Genomic DNA, 26,047 nt, shown 5'->3' on the forward strand with positions numbered 1-26,047 from the left:
GAGCACTATAGCAGCATTCTCACCAAGTACATACAGTAATGCCTCACTTAAAGTCATCCCGATTAACATTGTTTTGTTGTTACGTTTCTGATCAATTAGGGAACATGCTTGTTTAAAGTTCCGCAATGCTCCCTTATAACATCATTTGGCAGCCACCTGCTTTGTCCACTGCTTGCAGGAAGAGCAGCCAGCTGGTGGGGGCTTGGAACTAGGGTGGACCGGCAGCCCCCCATCAGCTCTCTGCTCCCCTAAGTTCCCTGTGCAGCAGCTGCCCAGCAGGCTACCAATTGCTGGCAGTTCAGCTGTCCCTCCCCCCCACTGCCATGTGCTGCCCCTGCCCTCTGCCTTAGAGCTGCTCCCCGGAGCCTCCTGCTTGCTGTGTGTGTGGGGAGCAATGCGCATCTCTCTCTCACACATAGTGTGTGTCTCTGTCTGCCATGCTCTCCCCTCCCTCCATTCATGCTGCCTTGTAGAGTGTGAGGCTACATTAACAACAAGTTAACCCTTGAAGGCTCAGCCAACTGCTAGTTCATCATTCAGCACTAAGGCATTCCCTGGGAAATATCCCACCCTCTGACTTCACCTCCTCAACTAAGCCTCACAATCATCATCGCTGTGTACCAGTATTGTTTAAAGCTTATACTGTGTGTATACACATATACATATACATTACACACACACACATATTAGTCTTTTGTCTGGTGAAAAAAATTTCCCTGGAACCTAGCTCCCCCCCCATTTACATTAATTTTTAATGGGGCAATTGGATTCACTTAACATGATTTTGCTTAAAGTCACATTTTTCAGGAACATAACTATAACATTAAGCAAGGAGTTACTGTACTTTGCTGAGGAAAAAAATACTGAAGCTTTAGTATTGTGATGTGGCAAGTTTAGGACTAAATCCTGCACCCTCCTCCCCTTAAAGTCCAATAGCTATATCCCTACACAAACAGAAGGTGGTGAGCTTATTAAAAAAAGAACTATCTTGGTAATGTAATGTTGCTAACATCAGCTGGTGTAAGTATATACATACTACTGTTTAATTCTGGGCAACAACGTTTGACGTAGTTCAGAAATTCAAGTGATAGCATAGCTGACTGGGCTAAGGCAGTGGATGGAAGGGGCCAGTGATTAGGGTGCGAGTCTGGGATTTGGCCTGGCTCAGGTTGAATGCCCTGCTTATCATAGCCGTTCTGTTCAATATCTTCATCAATGATTTAGATAATGGCATAGAGAGTACACTTATAAAGTTTGCAGACGATATCAAGCTGGGAGGGGTTGCAAGTGCTTTGGAGGATAAAAGTATAGCAAACCCACAAGTTAAAATATTTGTTTTATTCTCCTCACCTAGAAAACACACAATCCAGCATTAAGATGCACATTGGCTCCCCAAATTTATCCCTAATAAAACTTTTGAAGATTTATACAATTTCTACAGAAACATACAGTGTATCAAAATCTGCATAAATCAAATTTATAAAATGTGTAGAAATGCATAGTGATATTATCATCAGTTTACAAAGCAAGATATGGGACATTTTTTCCCCCCAAGCAGGCTACAATAGGAAAAGTCATTACAGCAACAGCTTCTGATGTTCTCATGTTTTGTAGTTTGCAGTTTCAGATACAGATTCATATGCACATACAGTATCTTTTAATGAATTGCACAAAATACCCATTTAAAATATACACCTGGACAATTTATATGCCACCTTTCTTTCACTAATGCATAGTAACATGATTAATCTACCCAGCACAAAAATGGAGTCAGTTTTCATACACACAAATAATAAAATTACCTATACTCTTATTCTCCCTCCTTTATTTTCTAATTTTATTTTTCACACCTTTTAAAGGACAGCTGAGAAGTTTAAAGAAGCCAGAGGAGATCCCAAATCATTGCCAAAATATGCATAGATAGATAGCTTTATAAAGGTCAAATTCTGCCTTTAGATATGACACATAACCCTTACTAACTTCAATGGACGTTACATGCAATGCTAATCTGCATTTGAGGGCAGAATTTCGTACTAAAACAAATACTTTCAGGGTCTGATCTTGTGAGGTGCAAAGGGCTCATCTCCTATTAAGTCAAGGCATTCGTGATGTCATCAACTCTTAATAGTCTCAGAATCTGGATCTAAAACTAGTTGACAGTGCCCCTTTAAAGTCTACCCCTGTATGTTAATTAATTTTTTTTTTTTTTTTTTACTTAAAGTTTTAGTTCACCTCCAGATGAATTCAATTTATATTAACAATGTCACAAAGTACTGGACCATTCTTAATTTTATACATTGTGCAGCTTTAGCTTTAAAATATATCAGAGGTTTGTACAGCATGATACAACAAAGATGTTAGTGTTTGTAAGTTCTTAGCTGTAATTCAGAGCACTCTTCATCAGATGTATCACAATGCTTTCAGGTTCAGTTTCTTTTGGCTTTTTTTAATATTGAAAAGAAAATAAATGTTTAATTGCTTTAGTGCTGTCTAAGACTATGTCTACACTACGGATCTTACAGCAGCACTGTACCACTGTAGTTGTGCCACTGTAAGGTCTCCTGTGTAGCCGCTCTCTCACTGGCATAATTAAAACATCCCCAACGAGCGGTTGTAACGTTCTCCCACTGACAGTGCTGTCTACACTGGCGCTTTTGTTGGTGAAATTTATGTCAGCCGGGGTGGGATTTTTTTCACTCACCGGACCAACGGAAGTGCTAGTTAGAAAAAGCCTAATACACCAGCTGCATCCAAGTGCTACTCAGCATACCTGGTTCAGCTCACTTAAAGTTCCAATGAATTTACAGCACCTAGCTGCAAAAGGGACATTTTGCAATATTTTTGGGACCCCCTACAGCATTTCTGGTGTGGTCTGTACCTTTATTTGCCTTACCAATACGTAGTAAATACAGAAGTCACATTGGCAACACAAACTTGTCTTCAGTAATTACGTGGGTGGTACAATTAATTCTTATCAATATGACATATCAACATATCCATACTATACATTCCATCAAATGTTTTTCTTGTAAAATATATAGAGAAATGAAAGAGGCACTAATGTTGAAATCTACCTTTCCAAAAAAGCAGCATGACTGTGAAAGAAGGCCACTCTGGCTAATAACCCGTGGCAGTGCTTGGTAGGATGTAAAATAAAATAAAAAGATACAACAGGTTGATAATCACCACATTATATGAAAGTCTGGTTACTCCAACCTTTTCAAGTGTGTGTAAAAAAACTGCCTTCAGACCCCTGAGTGAAATCCCAAAGAAGACCACAGTGCCTTTAACTTTGTTCCTATAAAACATAGCTAAGAGCACATAAACCCCCAACATCTTAAAACAAAAAGATGTAAACATCTACAAAGTTTAAGGTAAAAGCAGTTTTGTAAACATTAACTGCAGATGATAATGTTATTGTAATATCACAGTTCATCTATGTCCTTCATCCAAGTTGAGAGATTTCAAGCTTGCAGCTGTACAAAGTTAATAGTTGCAGCAGTTTTCAGGTTATTTTCAGTCCTGTACAAATTAATGTTTCAGTAGGTCAGGTTTTTGTTTGTTTTGTCTATACACTAAGAATGTTGTTCATTTCCCATTTTTGTGTTGCTTTACTGGAGTCACATTCAGTGATAAAGACTTGGTGTAAGACCTCTGAGCGATCTAAGCACTTCCCTGAAGGAATATGGGTAAATCTATGTAGATTCTGGAAAACAAAACAATCAAAAATAGATTTAAAATCTTCCCCATCTAATATGTGTAGCTGTTTAAAAACAAATTACCCAGTGTCCCTGTGAAAGTCTCATTTCTACATTAATAATGTTATCACTTATTAGGCCTATGTTTTCACATCTTGAAATGTTACATTATAAAAAGGTAAATAGATGTACTTGGTCCATTTTAAAAACACACACTTATTCCTCATAGGAAACAGGCTATTTCTGCATAACTGATTCTTAACTATGTTTAATAAAAAAAAAATTGTCTATCCTAGATTTTTTTTTTAAAAGACAAATGCTTGAAAACAAGACCTTTCCTGCTTAGGATTGCCCTCTAATCTGGCTGTTTATGCTTCACCTAAGGTTATAACCATAATGCCAACATCAGAGCAATGCAAATATTTGGGGTGAAAGTGATTATTTGCCTCAGCTCTTCTCCCACATTTTCTTTTTCCAATGGTAGCAGGGAGAAGTGGGGTTATGAGATAGCCATTGTCCCCCAAATCAACAAAAGTCAGCAAAAGACAAAGGGAATATTCTGACCAGATCTGGCTATACTCTCTCTCTGGGATACCTGAGTGGCCTATAATAGGAGCACTACTACTGAATCCCTATAGTCACATAACTGATTCACTAGAGTAGCACAAATATTGTGACTGTTTGACTGACACTGAACCCCCCCCCCCCACAAAAAAAATGTTGCTGTTCACATCTGCACTGGGCATCACATTTCTTGTACTGGTTATAACTTATCTTCCTGCCTCAGTCCATCCCCATCAGTGAGAATATATTTTTAAAATGGGTTGCACAGTAATTAAACACTGAAAATCTGGCTCACAAGTGCACCAAGTTTCCAGTGTTTGTTTGCTCACCCACCTTTGATAGTCTTTTATCATATTTCTTTGGAAATAAACCAAATGTTTTGGTCTATATTCTGTGCTGTGCCTACTGGGCCACTCTCTCAACTTCTAGTAACAGAAACATTGAAGCAAACAATTGCGCAATTGGCACAGCTACTGTGGAAAGGGATTCAACTCGTGTAAAAACAAAACGTAATGAAGTGGCAAGTAACATGCTGGGCCACATTAGAATTGGTGGAGACCAAACAAGTTGTACATATACACTACTGAACAAAGTAGACACCAAAACAGTGTGTACTGATTTCTATCTAAATTCCTGGGATTTAAAGATCTTGTCTGTCTCTTCCCAGCTTTTTAGCTCCATACAAACAGCTTTTTGTTATTAAGGACTTCACAGCTGTATGCAAATATTACAAAAACTTGCATGTCAGTGGAAGGCAAATGGACTTTCACCACATAATGCTTAACAAAGAATCTAGCTGCTTCAGGCAAATAGAATCCAGATACCAACAGACTAATGAGTGAATTAATAAATGCGTGAATTAATAAATGCACAACAAGCTAGGTGGTAATGATTCAGAAAACAACTGGGTAATAGCAATCTGGCATTCAACCCTTTTAGACCACATTATGCCCTCAAATACACAAGTGTGTGTGTGTGTGTGTGTGTGTGTGTGTGTGTGTGTGTGTGTGTGTGTGTGTGTGTGTGTGTGTGTGTGTGTGTGTGTGTGTGTGTGTGTGTGTGTGTGTGTACGTATTTAAAGGCCACATTTCCTTATTAGTGTATTCTGTCTTTATCTCTTTTTACTGGAACAAAAGTATGAGCTGACTCATTAAATATAATAGAGGAGTAGGATAAAAATGTTTTCAAAGTTAGTACCTATACCAAAATACATATTTACTTAATAGCTATTACAAGCTATAAATCAATACTTCATTTAAAAATTCAGATCTTTCACAACAGCATCACACAGTGGCCACATGCATCATTTAGAAAATACGAGACAATATTTACTCAGAGAATAGGTAGCTAACTCAAAAGAACAAAACTAAATTCTGAACAAGACACAGGACAACACATATAAATAATTAAATTTAGCAGAAATAGAACTAGCATTGCTGTACTTCCCCTCTCCTCTCTCAGTACTGCTGAAAAATGTAATTTAAATGGAGCACTATTTCAGTATAGATATGCAAGGTAATCAAATCACATTATTTGAGCTGCTAAATTCACCCTTGCATCTTTGCCAGATTCTGGCAATACAGACATTGTGGAGGACTCTCTTGGTGGGAAGGGCATTAGCAGGAAGGTTGCTGTGAGCAAAAGCTGTTGCAACCTTCATTAGGGGTGTGCGAGCCACCACAGTGCCAAAAAGGGGGCAGCGGCAATGTGCTGATTCAGCACATACCCACAGAATCATAGGACTGGAAGGGATCTTGAGAGGTCATTTAATCCAGTCCCCTGTACTCATGGCAGGACTAAGTAGATCATCCCTGAGAGGTGTTTGTCTAATCTGCTCTTAAGATCTCCAATGATGAAGATTCCACAACCTCCCTAGGCAATTTATTCCAGTATTTAACCACACTGACAGAAAGTTTTTCCTAATGTCTAACTGAAACCACCCTTGCTGCAATTTAAGCCCATTGCTTCTTGTCCTAGCCTCAGAGGTTAAGGAGAACAATTTTTCTCCCTCTTCCTTGGCAGCAGCTGTCCTGGTGGAATTTAAAGCTGCTTTTCTGCAGCGGAAATCCTGGGAGAGGGCGGGTAGTGCCAACAAAACCCATCTTCCCTCAGAGTGAATTCCTCCCATAAAGCAAGAGGAGAGCCTGGTACAGAAAAGTGAAATTTACATTTTGCCACACCAAGTTCAGTGAATCTGGTCCTACAGCTTTACTTCCAGATGTATGCACAATAAAAAAAGTCTTAACAAAATGGGGTGTAAAAAAAGTCTTAACAAATCGCCTATCCTTGCACCATACATATACTGTCACATACCTTGAAGTATTGCCATTCCTTGTATTCATTTAAATTACAGTGCGTAATCATAACTTTTGATCCATCAGGTCCTTTAGTCAAACACTGGTCATACTGCATGAGTTGATTAGCTTCATTTATTCGAAAAAGCTAAAAGAAAAATATTGAGGCACATTTTTGTTACTGTAAACACAAAGAGTGAACTTTATATGGTAACTGAAATTTTAGAAGCAATACTATAACAATTAATTTACATCATCTGGAATATTCTTTTGAAATTATCATCACACCTACCTCTGCTTGAATAGGGCTGATTTATTTTAAGTGATGCAATGTGTTAGCTTTTCACTATCAGAGACTTACCATATGAAGTACCTTCTTTCTGAGCTCAGAAAACTAAATAGATACGACTACTAAATTAAGTTAAGAACAAAGGGGATAAATGCAAAAGATTTTATTGGAGAGGCTCCTGAGAAGAGCTGGATACATCAATCTGCGGTTTGATGGCTATATAATCACAGTCTTTCAAAGAGCTGGAAGCCAGTGAACTTTTGGCCTCACCAGTATTTTCAAATAAAGACAATAATAAATTTAAGAACTACAGAGCACTGGGCCAGAAGGAAAACTACCAAATTGAAATACAAACCTAATTTCTGCTACCTCTTAGATTGGCATTTAATTAAGGTAAGATTTTAGGACTGAAAAAGAATGATTTTTTCATAGCCTTTCTAGAGTACTATATACTGAAAATGTATTTTCACAGGGTACTGCATTATATTTTAAACTACAGTTACAACAGTGACATTTTTACATTAAGAGCCAACTGAACATGATTTTTTAACAGGGACATCATCCTGTATGACTGCATAGGATTAAGTCGTATATCTATATATTGAGAGAGAGAGAAGATAATTTTTTGTTAATCTCTTTTTACCATTTTGCTTTGAGCCATTTTTCAGTTTACAGACTTTCAAAATTTTAAGTATCAAATTCAAGAAGATAAAGCTACCTGACTGCCTGAAGTAGGTTTGTCCTTGTGGTGGTGAGATGGCAAAATTGTGCGGACTTGGGCCAAATTGTGCAATAGTCTTATTACAATTATCTGTTAGGAACTAAGCTTTTTCCAATTTAACTCAGCTTCATTTATGAATGAATTTGTGTTTGATTCCTTGTTTCTGGTAGTGGAAAGCCATTTAGTGCATCAGTGCATTGCACACCTATATCACAATTCTGAGAAGTAGTAACTAAGGCACCACAGTGGGTAAGGGGAATATTTCCTGAGTGGAAACAAATCCCAAATTCCCACCCATAAAAGCTGGCACAGTCCACAACTTTCCCCCCGCATTTAATCTACTTTTTGGTAACCACAGTAGTTTTAGGGACTTTATCAGAGAAATAGCTTTATGATTATTCATTGCATCAACTGTCTCTTTCAAACGTCTCGCCTCAAGGTTACTTACCTGATTACCTCCCATTCTGTGGCATGGTCCAAGTTCTACAAAGCCACCATTGGTGTGCCCCATGCTATCTATGCAGTAAGCAGTTTCAAAGCCTCTGATCTGGGGGGAGAAGGAGAAAAAGGCTTTTTCCACTTTAGTTTAGACTTTGGGAAAATATGATCTCTAGTGCACAGAAGTTAAGGAATATCCTACTCATCGTCCTCCAAACGAATAATATACACAGATATTTGAAGCAAGACTGCAAGAAATTTGAATCAAATGAGATAAGGATGTTAAATTTTCAGGAGAAAGTTTTATGAATCCAACTGTCCATACTAATTTGAGAGCTACTGTGAGATAACAGACATAAGTATGCTAGTGAATATACTGTATGGAAGTTTGATTTCAAATTTACCATATTCATACAGAACAGGGGCTCTTTCAGATGTAGGCCTGGTTTCTTATGCAGTTAATCCCCCATGAAAGGATGTTCAATTCTTTAGATATTCCTGAATGGTGTGCAGCAGGGGCTTGTAATTAGGGTTGATCGGGCTTCCCACCTAGGAGAGGATGTGGGGGATGAGATAGGTGATTGTTTTGTTCAGACTTAAAATGAAATGGAGCTTGACCTGAATGTCAGAAAATTACTATGATAAAGCTTCAACACTGCAGAATTCTGGTGTCCACATTTTAAAAAGGATTATGAAAAGAACCACAAAAATGATTTGAGGTATGGAGAAAAAGCCTTACACATGGAGAGATTTAAAGAGCTCAATCAAAAAGAAAACTGAGAGCTTATTTGATACAGTATATAAGTACCATCATGGGGGGGAAAATACCGGGTACTAAATGATTACTGATTGGCAGCTAAAGTCAGACATATACAAATGGGAAATAACAAATAAACAAAAACAATGAAGGTGATTAACCACTGGGAAAAAAATGTCTCTTTTGATCTCTTCAAATCAAGACTGGATGCCTGTCTGGAAACTATGCTTTAGTCAAACCAGTTATTGAGCTCAATGCAGGGGTAACTGGGTGAACTGTAAGACCTGTGATATACATATCGTTCAACTAGTTAATTGTCACAGGATGAATGGCCAAAAAAATCCCTTTTATAGGAGTTGGGCCTAGTTTCACATTTGAGAGCTGGGAGGTAGCTGAGCTGAAACGTATCAGCAAAGGATAAGGTGATTATAAAAAGCCACCAAGTGACTCAGCTGGAACAGAGTTGCCAAGAGCCTGAAGGCAGTAACAGGAAGGAGAGCTAGAGCTACCAGTAAGTAGTTTGACTCCTGTAGGAGGAAGCAGGGTATGGCTGTCAGGCAAATGGCCTGTAGAATGGAAACCTGTAGTGAATAGATAAGCCCCTACAGAACACCCCAGGTTAGGGGTGGGAAGGGACGTTCAATGTGCTGCACTAATTTTATGTGGAAGAAATAAAACTGAAGCCCTGAGAAGAGGGTCTGAACCAGATTCTGGATATGGTGTCACTCCTTCCTGGGCTGAGGGGGCTGGCCAGTAGCCTACAGTGATCTAAAGGTCTCTTCTGGCCTTAAATTCTATGAATCTATGGGTATTTATCACAGCTGTCTTCCCAAACAGATACAGTTTATCACCAATCTTTGCAAGTCATGAACAGCAGTGATTAATGAAATTTCCAGTTAAATATTAACCCAGTTGTAGTAGAAAGAGAGAGCCTGAGTCACAAGCTCTTGTATAAAAGGCCTGAACTAAAGCAGTGGTCAAGCCTTGCTAATATAAAGCAAAGTTAGCAAAAGTCAGGCTGTGAGCAGAAGTCAGGTCCTGTTATAAAACATGTCTGTTTGCAGGTTCACAGACCCTGGCAAGAATAGGGCTGGTATTGCAAAAATATACACATTCCTGAGAAATACTAGGCACAGGACACTCATGTAAACATCTTCCAGAAGGGTGGTATCAGAACATCTTGATACCAAGTATGACACAAACACACTCCCCAAAGATGATACAAGGACACACTGACCCCCTCTTAAAGATAAGGTCAGGATGACAGGGTGATGAATAGAGATGTTTTGATCGATAAGCCCAACATGTACAAGGTAAAAGGGTGGTAACTAAACATGTCACAGGGGCAATATGTAACTTGTTTGTATCGGTGTATAAAGAGGAGTCTCAGAGGGAGTGTCTTTGACTGGCCTGGGGGAGATGGAGAATCCCGCCATTCACTGAGCTGGTCCATTGTTACAGGCATACATGTGCTAGTGTAACTAGACATTGGTCCGGGGAGCTAGGACCGTGCTTCATCAACAATAAACCTGGCCAGGTGTCTTCGCTACTAGACCAAGTCTTGTGGTTTTATTGAGCAGTTCGATCGGAGCCTGCTGTACAGGCTATCTGGCCAGAGCCAATGCAGCACGCAGAGAGAACACACACGCAGCCAATGACTAACTACATCAGTAACATGGTTGTTCACCAGCATTCTATTCTACTGACTCTACTAAGAAGCAAACAAGGAGGGAGAACCTACCTGCAAGTTAGGGTTTTTTAACAGCTGGAAATTAGTGGACGGTTGACATGAACACTAGCCCAAGAAGCTACAATAAAAAGCAGCCATCCACTTAGTGAAGGAGTCCTTTAAATATGAGAAAAATAGGACTGGAAAGAACTTTGTATCCAAGTAGTAGAGTCAAAAACGTTTTGGCCACCCAGAAATACAATTGAGGCAATAATTAAAAGTGCAACAAAGGAGCATTAAAATCCTGTAAACATTGTGTAATGACTGCTGGCCATCGATTAAGAGAGAACAAACACATTTCAGAGAAGCCTGAGGACATAGCACTCTGATTGATGCCACACTACTTCAATCTTCCCTGTCACTTCATCCAAGTCCCAGGGGCTGCTGGCTTCAATTCCTTTTTTCAGGGATGCTCCCTGCCTTCTACTTTCCAGACACTACCATAGTGATTCTCACAGCTCAGTCAGGAGCTAGATGTTGGCACGTTTTCCCCACCTTAGGTGGACTTTGGAACAGTTCTAAAGCTGATCAACTAACTTACTGCTTTGTATTAACTCTTGGGCAAGAAATTTGCCTTGATGGAGATAGTCTTGTTTCCCTGGGCTCCCAGATGCAGGACTGTTTGTCCATCTTCACATGCACTTTGTACAACCAGTTCCAAAGGCTTCATAATAGACTGTGACAGATTCCCAACATGCCTGTTGTGCACTGGACAACTCTGTACTCCACCACTGCTCTCTTGAGTTCACATATGTAGATCTGTCATACCTTTAGAAGAGGAAGTTCTTTAAACTACTCCCTTACACATCTAATGGATTAGCCAAATTGACTAAGAAGTAGGATAGAACACAGGGCTTCTTATTCTGCCAGTTAGAACACTATCTCTGCATTCGGTTCTGCAGAAATGGGTTCAGTATACTCATAGGGGAGACCAGGAAGAGCTTCTGGGGGACTAAAACAATCTTCATAAGCCAAGGCATTTCCCTGGCTGAGCAGGGAATCCTACAAAGGAGTATGTAAAAAACCCAGCTAGGATTGTCTATAAAAGAGCATTCAATTCCTGTAAATCATGCGCTGAATTTAAACCCTGCCAAGTAGTTTTTCTTGCAGTTAAATGAGAATGCTGAATCTGTGATGTCCCAGTAATTTTAACAGTCTTCGAAGTCACATTCAAATGCAAATATCTTGATTATTCTGAATAATTGTCTCCAGATATGCCTTTTCTACGTACACCAGTGTTCTTCATTGCAAGGCCCGCGAGCCAGTGGCAGCTCCCATCGACCCTAAGTATGGTTCCCTAAGTTCCCTCTAAGCTGCGCAGTCACACAGCAGGCTATCAGTAGCCCCGCAGCAGCTCTAAAGGGCCACGCAGCAGGGACCTAGAGAGGAGAGAGGTAGGGGGTGGGTGGGTACCAGGGAGGGGAGCAAGTTGGGACTTGCAGGGCTGCTGTGGGCCTTGGCCCCGGAGCTCCCTGCTGCTGGCAGGGGGGAGAGAGAGGGCCCCTTCCCCCATTGCTCCTGTACTGCTTGCCTGCAGGGAGTCCTCTGGCCCCAGCCCCGGGGCAGTCTGCCTGCACCCAAAACTCATCCCTGGTCCCACCCCAGAGCCTGCACCCCCAGCCAGAGCCCTCACCCCCGCCCCGCATCCCACCCCTTGCCCCCAGCCCTGAGCCCCTTCCTGCACCCCTCATCCCAGCATCCCAACCCCCTCCTGCACCCTGAACCCCTCACCCCCGCATCCCAACCCTCTGCCCCAGCCCTGAGCCCCCTCCCGCACCCCAAAACCCTCATCCCTAGCTCCACCCTAGAGCCCTCAACCCCAGCCAGAGCCCTCACCCCCGCACCCTACCCTGGACCATCTCTCACACTCCAAACCCCTCGGCCCCACCCGACATGGCTCTCACATTGAAGTTTTTTTGCCAAAGTGGCCCCCACTTCAAAAATAGTGAAAAGCACTGAACACCATATCGTGATTCCAAGTTTCTTCTCAAAATACATTCTTACTCTGAAAGAAGGACTCGGGATTATAAACATCAATGAAGAAGAGTACACACAGACAAAAGAATTCTCTACAAAAATGTAGAACTAATAAAAAACACATGTTAAAACATCATGACTTGGTGACGTACTGTTGCATTTGATCTCCTGTCGTTTCTCTATAAATACAGTATTTTCATACCTGTCTGTCAAGTGTTATCCAGACCTGCTATTTAGTGTCATGGTTACTGGGTAAGTTGTGCCTTAGAACACTAACTCCCTCTCACATTCACCCCGTGAGACAGGCTTTGCTACCTTCCTCCCCTCTTGGTGGAACCACATGGTTCTGCCACTTTTTAGACTGGAGCTCTGGGCTGCAGCCTCCCTATTTACCAAATGGGTCAACCTGACAGACTCAAGTGGGTTTAGCACTCGTAAGCACATTATCACTGGAGACCTGTGACCAGGAGCTAGTTAAAGTGACTCAAAAAGTAGCTTATTCAAAACAAAGTACACCTCTACCACAATATAACGTGACCTGATATAACATGAATTGGATATAATGCGGTAAAGCAACGCTCCAGGGGGGCAGGGCTGTGCACTCCGGTGGATCAAAGCAAGTTCGACATAACGCGGTTTTGCCTATAACGCGGTAAGATTTTTTGGCTCCTGAGGACAGCGTTATATCGGGGTAGAGGTGTAGTATGATTTGCCAAAAGGAACACAGCATCTAAGAAAATGGGTTAGAACAACTAAATGTTGCATACACTTATTAGTCTGCCTAAGATTACTCTCTCTATTCATAGCTTGGGTAGGTTCAGTTTATTACCACCTCTGGAGAGCCAGCCTGCCTGCTGCATGTCTGTCTGCCAGAGACTCACTATGGCTGCTGACAGCCCACTCATCCCCCCTTCTTCTATAGGGCAGCATCTTGAAGGTTTAGGATCCTCTATGATCTTAGCCTTTTAGCCTTGAGAAGAGTAAAACATGCCAACCAGATTGGAGCAGGGCAGCATTCCCCCAATTAATAGCTCCACCCATTGTTCACTTAAGGAGCCTTATCTTTGCCATTGTTTTGTTTTGTTTGCATGCCACTTAACAGCCTCCTTGGATTTAGCTCCCACACGCAGGCAAGATAATATTAAACATAAATTGAGGTGCACGCCTTACATGTAAAAAAATATATACATATTCCCTCATTTTCCACATTTAAAAACAACAGTAACCAAAATAATTATTTGTTTTCTGTTTAAATATTAAAATATTTATCAGGTACAAGAAGTTACAGTGGCTTCATTGTGGACTCCCAACTTTAAAAACCTATTGCATGTGCTGATTTTAGATGCATTTACTGTACATACCTCTCCCCAGTCCACATTTTTAGATGGTAAGGGATAGTGTGAGGTTATATCATAGGCTATTTCTTCCATAAACCATTTAAAACTTTTGCAGTTGTGATCTTCACGGAACTTTTTCAGCTCAGATATATCCCCATATGGTAGTGCTTTTGTCTCCGGACGACTGGCATAGAAGTAATCTTTGTACTCATCCCACCAAACTTCCACCACTCTGACATAGTTCTGTAGGGAGAAGAAAAAAAAAACATCACTACTGCAAAATAAAACCAATACGTTGTATGTATGAGGAATTTAATCCCAGATTTAAGAATTCTTAGAAACATGTTAATACGTGTTATACAGCACTCAACTTGCCACCTTTACAGAAGATACAGCACAAAAGTAGCCTTTTTATATATTTTGGGGGTAAGACTAGCATAATTAAGTGATCTTAGTGAAGACTGTAATTATAACTAAATCTAGGGAATTCTCTTTTTTGAAGAAAAAGATGCCTTAGTTATGAGTAGAATGAAAACAGTGCTGTTCATTTGACTGCAATACTCTAGAAAATGTGAGGTGTCATCTGGAGTTTATTTTCAACTTCTACACTTCCTAGCATTAAAATAGAGTGACACTTATTAACCCCCAACTGGATTCCACAAGTGTAACTGATTTAGATCTTAGGGCTTTGTCTACTCTACGGATGCCACTGCAGCACAGCTATGTCACTGCACTGCTGTAGTGCAGACATTTGCTACAGCAACACAAGGGTTTTTTCTGTCACTGTAGTTAATCCCCCCCTCTTGGTAGCAGATTGAATTCTTCTGTCACCCTTTCATTGAATTAGTGGTGTCTATACTGGAACATAGGTAGGCTTAATGACATCTCTCAGGGGCATAAATTTTTCAACCTGAGTTTTAAGTGTGGATCAGGCCTTAAACAGTTCAACTGATAGAAAAGAGAGATTCTATCTCCTCTCCCACGCCTGCATTGGCTCAGCAGTACTAACAGGAATTATGATTATAAACATACATATATGAAAATAAAAAGTGTAAAATGATCTTTAACTTCACACAATCTTATCACACGCGGTCTTATTCCCCCCTTCTCCCCCCTTCATCTTCCTTGTAGTAAGCTGTCTAGCTCACATTTTTATCTAAATTTTTTATATGGACCTCTTCACGGTAGTATTTGAATGCATCTGCCACAGATGGTTCTCTTTCTTTCTTTCAGCATGGTACAGACAATGTTAACAGTATGCAATTAAAACATTCTTGTCATTGAAGTAAGCAGATATGACTGAATACACAAGGGAGTAGACCTGTTTAATAAGAAGGTATCAGTTTTACATTGTCACTTTCAGAACAGAACTGCACTTTAAACTAGAACAGAATATTATTATAGCACAGAAGTGCATCACACTGTATTTACAAGGACAGTAGTGATGTATATTTTATTCAGCAGGGAGAAAATAATTCCTGATGAGGAATTTTCATATAAACAACAAGTGCTTCAATCAGATTTATCAGACTAAGGCAGTTGGAATAAAGGACTTACTGACTATTCTTAAAGAAAAATGAGGTTTCTTTAAATAAGGAAAGTACAGCAACTTGATTTCTTCAAGATATTTTGTCCCTGTGGGTGCTCCACCATGTGCCAGTGCCTCTTGACCAGAGAATGCAAAGTGGTGTCTGCAGGCTCATGCCTGCTCATACCAGTGCCTGTGGCTTCCAAACAAGGGCATATAAGGAGGCATGGACCTACTGTCATTCAGTTCCTTCTTGACTGCGAAGCAGAGTCTCAGAGTTGAGAGAAAGGAGGACAGGAGGTGAAGCACCCATAGGAAAAAAATATCTCTAAGGATTCCAATTACTGTACAGTAAGTAATGTCTCCCTCCTTTAAGAATATATGTTCCACTTTAGGAGACTCCCAAGCAGTAACTCAGCCAGGAAGTTAGTACTGAAGAGGCAAGTCCAAAATGTTTCAGAGAACTGTGTTACCAAAGGCAGTATAATACCTGGAAGCAGGTAAAACAGTGTAATACTTAGCTAAGGTATGAATGGAAGGCCAAGTTGCTGTAGTACAAATTCCTGTTACAGGAACATCCTTCAGCAGAGTACAGATGTGGACTGAGCTCCAGTGGAACATGCTGTCACTCTATGAAGGAACTAGCTGCATCCTAGCAGATTCTTAGCAGGTTAAGATGCAACCCAAAACCCACTTTGCGTGGAAACAGGTTGACCCTTCATCCCCTCTGCAAATGATATACATAGTTTAGGATGATCTTAATCCTGTCAAGGTAGAAGGCGAGGGTCCTTCTGACATTTAGTCTACGTTAGCTGGTCTGTTCCTCTGGAGGTATGAGGTTTTTGGGTAGAACACAGGCAGGTGTATCTCTTGCTTAATGTGGTATTCCAAAGACACCTTCAGGAGGAAGCGAGGAGGGGGATGTAGTGTTACCTTATCTTTATAAAAGGTGGTAAATAGTGGGTCAGCCATAAGAGCACTGAGCTCTCCCATTCACTGCCTGAAGTGATGGCTTTGAGGAATGAAGTCTTGGAGATGTGGAGAGGGAACAGGCCACCATTGGTTCAAAATGGAGGTTTCCTCAGTGCACTGAGAACCAATCTGAAGTCCTACTGGGGAGCTGGATTCCGTAGGGGGAAACAAATTGCATATGCCCTTGAGGGATCTAGCTGTAGTAGGGTGGGCAAAGACTGAGAAGCCTTCAACAGATGAGTGGATGGCTGTTACAGCAGCCAAATGTACCTCAAGCTCAATGATAGACTGTGCATCTTTAAATCCAACAGGTAGTCCAGGATTTGGAAAGCAGAACCTCTGAGGCTTGGGAAGAACCAAGGGGAACACCAAAAGTGTAAGCATGTCCACTTCTGAAAAAGTTTTGAGAGTACTAGATTTCCTGCTTAATAGGAGAACTGACTGGATCTCATCTGAACAGGTTAGCTCCATGCTCAAGAACCATCCAGGAACCATGCTCTTAGGTTCAAGGAGGAGGGGTTGGGATGGATCAGGGTCCCTGAGTTCTGCATCAGGAGATCCTTCTTGATTGGAAGAGAGAGAGGTGTTGTCACAGAGATGAAGGAGGTTCGAGTACCACACTTGTCTTGGTGCTGTGCTGAGGAGAGCCTTGCTCTTTCCTGACATGGTTTGAGTAAGGGCTTGAAGATTAGAGGTAGAGGCAGGTAAGCATACAACAGGGGATGGGGCCACAGCGTTATGAGGGCATCTCCCAATGGGTCGCAGCTGTATCCTCCCTTGCAGCAGAAAAGGTGGCTTTTTGTGTTGTTTGGGGTGGCAAAGAAGTCTGCTTCTGGGAAGCCCTGAATCTGTCACATGCTGTGGAAGACAATCGTTGAGCTCCCATTTGTGGTCCTGAAGGAAATGTCTGCTCAGGGAGTCTGCAACTGTATTCTGGAGGCCTAGAAGATAGACAGCAGAGATCTCTATCTGATGGGAAATGCACTGGTTCTACAGCCTTAATGAATCTAAGCAAAAGGACTGGGATCTTGCTCTGCCCCATCAGTTGATAATATAGTGCTGCTCTTTTGTCCAGCATTACACTGATGGAATGACCCTGTATGGGGTGAAAGAAGTATTGGCGAGTGTAACTAACTGCTGTCAGCTCCAGAATGTTGATGTGGAACATAACCTCTTATACAGACCACTTGCCCTGGACTGTGGCCCCTTGGAAGTGAGCTTCCCATCTCAGAAGTATCTGTTGTGAGGATCTTTGAGGGTGACGGATGTGAGAATGGGGTTCCCATGCAGACCTTCAGTGGGTCCTTCCACCACTGGAGTCCAGAACTGTGATGCGCTTGGAAAGACTGTCTGTGTGGGGTGTACCCTGACCTTAGCCATGTCTGAAGGCACCTGAGGTGCAGTCTTGCATGAGGCACGATGGACATAGAGGCTGACATGTGGCCAATGAGTTATAGCAAGTTCTTGAAGTTGTTTGTGAGCTGTGTTGTATTATTGAGATTAGAGTGGACAAAGGGGAGAATCTCTCTTTGGGGAGATAGGCTGTGACGGTTAGGGAGTCTAGTGGCTCAAATCAAGTCAATTCTTTAAATTGGGGTCAGTGTGGACTTCTATTGATGTGAAGGTCCAGAGAGTGAAACAGGGCTAGAGCCCTGGAGATTGCAAACTGGACCTCTAGAAATGATCAACCCCTCAGGAGCCAAACATTCAAGTAAGGGAATACTGCTATGCTCCACTGATGCAGATGGGCTTCCACTGTTGAGAGTAACTTTGTAAAGACCCTTGGGGCTGTGGACAGCTGAAGGGAATGACTGTATTGGTAGTGTTCTGAGCCTAATTTGAAGCGTAGGAAATGTTTTTGGGATAGGTGGGTAACTACATGAAAGTAGGCTTCCTGGAGGTCAAGGACAACAAACCAGTCTTCTGGATATAGGGATAGGATTACAGTGGCTAGCATCACAATCCTGAAGTGTTGGGAAAGGATACAGGTGTTCAAGTTTCTTAAGTCAAGGATTCTGCCCCTTTTGGGAACTAAGAAATAGTTGGAATAGAGCATCTTCTGATGAACTCTGGGGGAACTGACTCAATTACCCGCAGGAGTAAGGAAGACTGGATGTCTTGTTTCAAGAGATCTTTCTAAGAGGGGAAGAGGGATGGGGAAGACAGGTGGCAGGGGAAATGCATGGAGTATCTGTGATACTGGTAAACCAGGTGCCAGCACTTGCCAAGTCTGTAGACTTCAGCTGAACATTGACAATTTCATAGCTGGAAACAAGAACAGCTCAAGTATATTTTAATATTGTTCAAGATGTTAAGATTTGTAACAATGTGTTTAGACTCTATAAAATGCTTGTTAGTTGCTGCATGCATTAATCTTACTTGTAATGTCTGTATTCCATGCTACAAGGTAAAATATATAATTTTGTTTTATAATTGTAAAAATGCCTGCTCTGAACTTGTGAACTCAGATGGGAAGAGTGGCTCTCCCCACTCATCCAGGAGGGCTATCAAAATTAAGTGGGCTATTATAGGACAAAAGCTTTATTGGTTGCCCCATCCATCCATGGAGAAGTATGTGCAAAAGGCTTTGTCCTATCAGTTAGAATGCAGGTAAAGGGAAATAAAGATAGCTGATGAAGATTTCTCATCTCTTTGCTGTTTGGACTCTTACAAGGGCTGGAGTTAAGAAACAAAAAGCATAAATCACCAGGATCAACCTGGGTTAGCCCTGAAAAGACATTCAATGCTGACAGATTACTACATCTGTCACCTTTTGAGTCACAGACAAATTCATTTGTGCATATATGTTGCCTGTTTGAACCTGTAAATAACTAATTTCTTTTTCCTAGTTAACAAACCCTTAATTAGTTTACCATAGGATTGGCTACCAGTGTTGTCAAAAAATGAACTAGATAAATTCATGGAGAATAGGTCCATCAATGTCTATTAGCTAGGATGGACTGGGATGGTGTCCCTAGTGTCTGTTTGTCAGAAGCTGGGAATGGGCAACAGGATGGATCACTTGATGATTACCTGTTCTGTTCATTCCCTCTGGGGCACCTGGCATTGGCCGCTGTCGGAAGACAGGATACTGGGCTAGATGGACCTTTGGTCTGACCCAGTATGCCCATTTTTATGCTCTTATGTTTTTGGGGTGAGATCTAAGGTACAACTTGATCTGGGGGCTTGGGACTGGGAGTAATACCAAAAAAATCACAAAATATTCAGGTAAGTGACCATTTATCACTAAGCCCTGATCTACACTACGAGTTTAGGTCGACTTTAGCAGGGTTAAAATCGAATTAAGCCTGGACACGTCCACACAACGAAGCCCTTTCTTTCAACTTAAAGGGCCCTTTAAACCGGTTTCTTTACTCCACCTCCGACGAGGGGATTAGCGCTAAAATTGGCCTTTGCGGGTCGGATTTGGGGTAGTGTGGACGGAATTCGACATTATTGGCCTCTGGGAGCTATCCCACAGTGCTTCATTGTGACCACTCTAGACAGCACTCTCAACTCAGATGCACTGACCAGGTAGACAGGAAAAGCCCCACGAACTTTTGAATTTCATTTCCTGTTTGCCCAGCGTGGAGAGCACAGGTGACGATGCAGAGCTCATCAGCACAGGTAACCATGATGGAGTCCCAGGATCGCAAAAGAGCTCCAGCATGGACAGAACGGGAGGTACGGGATCTGCTCGCCATATGGGGGGAGGGGGGGAAGGGAGACCAATCAGTGCTAGCTGAACTCCGTAGCAGTAAACGAAATGGCAAAATATTAGAAAAGGTCTCAAAGGCCATGAAGGACAGAGGCCATAACAGGGACGCACAGCAGTGCCGCGTGAAAATTAAGGAGCTAAGGCAAGCCTACCACAAAGCCAGAGAGGCAAACGGAAGGTCTGGGGCAGAGCCGCAAACATGCCGCTTCTACACGGAGCTGCATGCCATTCTAGAGGGTGCAGCCACCACTACCCCAACCGTGTGCTTTGACTCCGTCAATGGAGAAACATGCAACAGGGAAGCGGGCTCGGGGTACGCGGAAGATGATGATGATGATGAAGACAATGAAGATAGCTCACAGCACTGTAGATTTGCCCACTCCAAATTGATTCCCGACTGACCGGTAGCTGTCTGGCGTTGCAAGCTTCCACAGGGCTATCGCCACTCGCTTCTCAAGTGTGAGGGCTGCTCTCATCCTGGTATTCTGGCGCTTCAGGGCAGGGGAAAGCAAGTCACAAAGTTGCATGAAAGTGCCCTTACGCATGTGAAAGTTTCGCAGCCACTGGGAATCGTCTCAGACCTGCAACACGATGCGGTCCCACCAGTCTATGCTTGTTTCCCGGGCCCAGAATCGACGTTCCACGGCATGAACCTGCCCCAGTAACACCATGATTTCCACATTGCTGGGGTCCGTACCTTGTGTGAGGGCTGTGTCCATTTCAATTTCCTCATCACTCTCGTTGCCGCGCTGCAATCGCTTCATCGGCTGGTCCTGGTTTTGCTTTGGCATGTCCTGGCTTTGCATATACTCCAGGACAATGCGCGTGGTGTTCATAGTGCTCATAATTGCCGCGGTGATCTGAGCAGGCTCCATGATCCCAGTGCTATGACATCTGGTCTGAAAAAAGGCACGAAACTGACAGAGGGAGGGAGGGGCGACTGACGACATGGCGTACAGGGAATTAAAATCAACAAAGGTGGCTGTGCATCAGGGAGAAACACAAACAACTGTCACACAGAATGGTCCCCCCCCCCCCCGAAGACTGAACTCAAAACCCTGGGTTTAGCAGGCCGTTGATTTCATGGAGGGAGGGGGAAGCAAATGAATACATCTATTTTTTACATCTTAAGCTGGCAGCAGACGGTGCAGCATGACAGATAGCCCTCAGCATCTTCTGGGTGCTTGGCAGAAGATACTGTACTACGATTGCTAGCCATCATCGTCAAGACGGTTCAATAGGACTGCTGGCAGGACTGAGTCTCCAGGAGACAAAGCATGTCTGCCCAGGTGCCTCTGATTGAACTGGAAACGACGATGACAGATATCAATCTTAGTACACCATCTACTGCCAAAAGGCAAGGGGCTGCTGCTGTGTAGCAATGCAGTACCACGTCTGCCAGCACCCAGATGACATATGGTGACGGTGAGCTGAGCTGAGCGGGCTCCATGCTTGCCATGGTATGTTGTCTGCACAGGTAACCCAGGTAAAAAGGTGCGAATCGATTGTCTGCCGTTGCTCTGACGGAGGAGGAGGGGCCTGACGGCATGTACCCAGAACCCCCCGTGACACTGTTTTGCATCATCAGGCATTGGGATCTCAACCCAGAATTCCAATGGGCGGCGGAGACTGCAGGAACTGTGGGATAGCTACCCACAGTGCAACGCTCTGGAAGTCGACGCTAGCCTCTGTACTGTGGATGCGGTCTGCCGGCTCGCCGGCTTCATGCACTTAGAGCATTTTATGTGGGGACACACAATCGACTGTATAAAACCGATATCTATAAAACCGGCTTCTATAAATTTGACCTAATTTCGTAGTGTAGACATACCCTAAGTCCAGCTTTCCTGGGTGGCAAGATTAGGGTGACCAGATGTCCCGATTTTAGGGTCTTTTTCTTATATGGTCTCCTATTACCCCCCACCCCCTGTCCTGATTTTTCACACTTGCTGTCTGGTCACCCTTGATAGATAGTCCCCTTGGGCTCTCCAGTCTACCTGTGCCTCTATGGTAAAACTGTGATCCAGGAGTTCACATTTGTTACTGGCTTGCTGAAATTAATTATAGAACATATCCCCTAGTTTGGGGTGTCTGTTCTGCTTTTGTCAATCTGCCCTGAGACAGAAATTCATGGTCATAAATCATTCCAGACAGTGTGACACTATTCCATGTTGATCACCTCCAAAATCCATCTGTCTAAGATAATTTGTGCCCAGGCCAGGAGGAAATGGAAGGTAGATTGGTTGAGGCCTTTGACCGAGAGGTCAAAAGTGTTTCTTAAAAGGGAGGTGCAGATGATATTGCTGTAGAAGGGGATGGGGTTCTCTGTTCTGAGGTCTAGATCTCCTCCTCTGAAAGCCTGGGAAAAACCTGTTGCAGGTGGACTGGAATGGCCTATATTACTATGACATTTGAGATCTACTAAACCATCTTTTTGTTGCATGAACATAAATTTCCAGTGACCACAAAGTAGTTGTTGAGTCCCTCAGAGTGTAGAAGGAAGAGTCCATGTCAGCTGAAGAGCTTGTCCTTTCAAAGGGAAGGTCTTCAACTGTATTCTGCACCTCTCTTGGGAGACTGGAAGGCTGGAACCAAGATGCTCTCTGTGTAACCACAGTCACAGTGAGGGATCTAGAAGCCATGTCTATGGCATCGAGGGCAGCTTGGAGGAAGGTTTTGGCTATCAACTGACCCTCTCAAATGAGGGCCTGAATTTTTTGTCTCTGGTCCTGTGGCAGATGTTCAATAAAATGAGTGAACTTGGAATTTGTGTTGAAGTTGTATTTCTCCAACAGGGTTTGGTAGTTTGCTTTGCAAAACTGAAGAGCTGCCAAGGAGTAGCTTTTCCTACCCAGGAGGTCTAAAAGTTTGGACTCCTTATCATAAGGAGAAAATCTCTCTATTCCTTGTGTTAATTGCGTCCTCCACTAGAGAACTGGGAATATGGTGGGAAAAGAAATGCTCCATCGCCTTGACTGGAATATAATACTTTTTATTTGCCCATTTAAAGATGGACTGGATAGTGATAGGGTGTTGGCCAGACTGCATGAGCAGGCAATAACCACCTCATTTTTTGGTGATTTTTGACATGTACACCAAGGAGAGTTGAGTCTCTTGGATCTCTTCTAATGGGATCTGGAGAGTTTCCACCAGGTGTTTCATATGAGGTCTTCAAAGGCCCGAAAATCATCGGCATAAGAAGGTGGTGGTGGCATTTCCACTTCATCTGCGGATGAATAGGACTTAGCTAATGGGGGTGAGTTTCCATCCATATGGAAGTCCTACTGCTCCTGGGTATCTCCTGTTGCCAAGGGGGCACAAAGTACCAGAGGATGATCATGCAGTACTGAAGGTTGGTCAGTCAGTGCCTGTGAATGATGCAGTACTGTGGTCTCTTTCTGGTTGGAACCCTATAAAATTGTTCACAGAGATAACCCAATGGATTCCAGTAAGCCCACTGGGGGGGGGGGGGTAAGGGGAGACAGGAAAAGAGTCCCCACAGATACTCATAATTCCTGACTCTTGGACATATGGTGGGGTCTCCAGAATACTGGCTCAGTGGCCTGTAGTGTTAAGTTACCAAAAAAGAGCCCTGTACTGAGACCTCAGAGTCTGAAGAATCATCCCCAAGGTTGAAGGGAGGAGTCTCAATCATTGGTGGTGTACTGAAAGCTGGAGGTCCAATTAGGGTTCAAGCCACCTGAGCAGTACTGGGGATGGAGCCCTGATAGAGGATCACAGTAGGGAAGACTCCCAATACCTCTGGAATAAACAGGGAAAGAAATCTGCAGGGAAAGAAATCTGCAGGGCTATTGTATCCAGAAAACCGTGTCCAGTGCTGGGGCCTGGCGTTGCTGAGATGTTGAGCACAGTACTGATGAGGCTTGTAGAGGAGCTTCTCCAACCTCAGAGCCCTGCTGTAAGGGAGGTGATGGTATCAGAGCATGCGTAGCCCTGTGCATATCTCAGTGCCTGGAAGGATCAGTCGGTACTGAGGTAGACTGCTACCTGTGCTGTCTGTGAGAAGCCCCATCCACATGCTGCTTCTTGTGGGGTACTGGTGGCTTGATATCAGGTTCTCATAGAACCTCAGAGAGTGATTTATGGGGTGACCTACCCCTCGTTAGTCTCTCTGGAAAGAGAAAGAGGCTTCTTAGAAATCCTAAACTCTGAAGGTGATGCTGCCACTGAGGCTGCCTCAGATGTTAAGACCGACATATGGGGGTGGAGAGAGCAGACACCACTGAGTTAGTGAACACTCCATTAGCAGGAGCTTCAGTCTAGCTGTAGATAAATCTCTGATAATTTTCATATGACTTTACATTGTGCCTCTTCATATAACCTTGTGGTGGGTCTACCCACATGTGACCTCTGTTTTCATGGGACTTTGTATCAAAGCCTCATTTAGAAACTTTGCATTGCCCTTGGTATAATATTATAGCCCCTAAGGATAGAATAAGATAGAAGAAAAATTTCTTTTTGCTAGCAGTAGAATAAGAGTGTGTGGGGGGGGGGGGGGGGGAGCTCTTGATCAATTGCCCTGTTGAATGCATGAGGTGTGGATGAGCAAGGCATGGAAGGCAGCACCTCCAGACAGCCTCAACTGTTGGAGAGGGGCTGGGAGCCAGACCCAAGGACAATAAAACGTGTCAAGTGGGCTCATTAAAAACAAGCAGACATACTGACAGCCTCGGGGGTTAGAAGCAAGCACCTTCTTTTGGAAACACCCTCTTTGCAGCATTGGGACAACACTCAAAAGAAAGCAGCACAAAGGACCAATGGACACAGACACAGAGTTTGAATCTGGTATAGATTTGCATAAGAGGAAAGCTGCTATAAAAATGAGGTGTCTTGCAGAGGACCCCGGGTCTCGTCTTGTCAACATGGGAGCATCGATCCGGATCGGCAGAAGCCCGGCTCCACCCCCTTCCCCATCTAACTCACCTGGCCAGTGACGTTAAGGGGAGCAACTAATTGGTAACAACAAGACGGAGTGTGTTTGTGTGTGTGTGTGTGAGTGTAAGTGTAATATATTATATGCATATAATACAGTGTTAATGAATACATGTATTACTAATAAATGTGGCGTTTTGTCTTATTCCCCCTGAAAAGATCCTGTGCAGTACTTTAAGTACAACATAGCCACCCATCTTTCAAAGACCTGCCTTTAAATCCTGTACAAACCTTACACTTAAATGGGACGTGGCTGTCTCCAAGGCAGTCGACACAGCTCAAATGTTCATCACTACTGGGAAAAGACCTGTGGCAGGTATGGCAGGGCTTAAACCCCACAGTATAACACAGTGGGGTGTTGGGGAGATAAGCCCCCTTCTAAACAACTGTATAAAACTAAAGAAATAAAAAAATTAAGAATAAAAATAGCATACAAAAAAAGCAGGAAGCTGAGACTCAATGGACACTCATCGCTTTGTCTCAAGCCGCAGGCAGTTGAAAGGAACCGAGTGACAGCAGATCCTTGCCTCCTTATATGCTCGTTTGAAGGCACAAGATTCTGCTCTGTGCAGGCAAGTGCCTGCAGACGCTGTTTTGAATTCTCTGATTTAAAGCGTGTGGGTGCATGCGCATCCTACGGTGGAGCACTCCCTAGAGATATATACTCCAAGACTTGTAATAAAGAAGAAATGTAGTAGGTGTACAAGCATTGTTATTTAAGTTAAACTACTCTGCGGTTTTAAGTAAAGCCTCACCTTCAGAGTAGGAGAGGACCCAACGTACACTGGGGGTGGATTTCCTTGCCAACCCTGGAGACGATAGATGTGTCCAACACGAGAACAAGGAACAAACAAGAGCTTCCCTCCACATTGCCAGATCTATAAGTTCAAGAACAGAGTGGTGGAAAAGTTGACAATACACATGTAAACTAAACTTTTAAAAAAACAAAACAAACAAACAAACAATTACAAACTAATTTACAATAGATTAAAAAAAATTACATTAATTAGATAACATGCTGAGCTCATAAAATAAATTTATGCTTAAGCCTGAAGTAAAATTAACAATGAGA

At 42.8% G+C, this 26,047-nt stretch overlaps 1 protein-coding gene across 3 annotated transcripts in view; it reads right to left on the bottom strand.

Annotated features, from left to right (window-relative positions):
• Positions 1-1,323: 1,323 nt before the first annotated feature.
• GALNT7 (polypeptide N-acetylgalactosaminyltransferase 7) overlaps positions 1,324-26,047 on the bottom strand; it is a 120,128-nt gene continuing 95,404 nt past the window's right edge. For all 3 annotated transcript variants that reach the window (XM_054029413.1, XM_054029414.1, XM_054029412.1), the window contains 5 exons: positions 25,731-25,853; positions 13,829-14,047; positions 8,015-8,113; positions 6,576-6,704; positions 1,324-3,706 (listed from right to left, as the gene is read on the bottom strand). In XM_054029413.1, coding sequence (XP_053885388.1) covers positions 3,569-3,706; positions 6,576-6,704; positions 8,015-8,113; positions 13,829-14,047; positions 25,731-25,853 — 708 coding nt within the window. In that variant the 3' untranslated portion in view covers positions 1,324-3,568. The remainder of the gene's footprint in view (positions 3,707-6,575; positions 6,705-8,014; positions 8,114-13,828; positions 14,048-25,730; positions 25,854-26,047) is intronic.

This window comes from Malaclemys terrapin, chromosome 5, assembly GCF_027887155.1.
Source record: "Malaclemys terrapin pileata isolate rMalTer1 chromosome 5, rMalTer1.hap1, whole genome shotgun sequence".
Lineage (NCBI taxonomy): Eukaryota > Metazoa > Chordata > Testudines > Emydidae > Malaclemys > Malaclemys terrapin.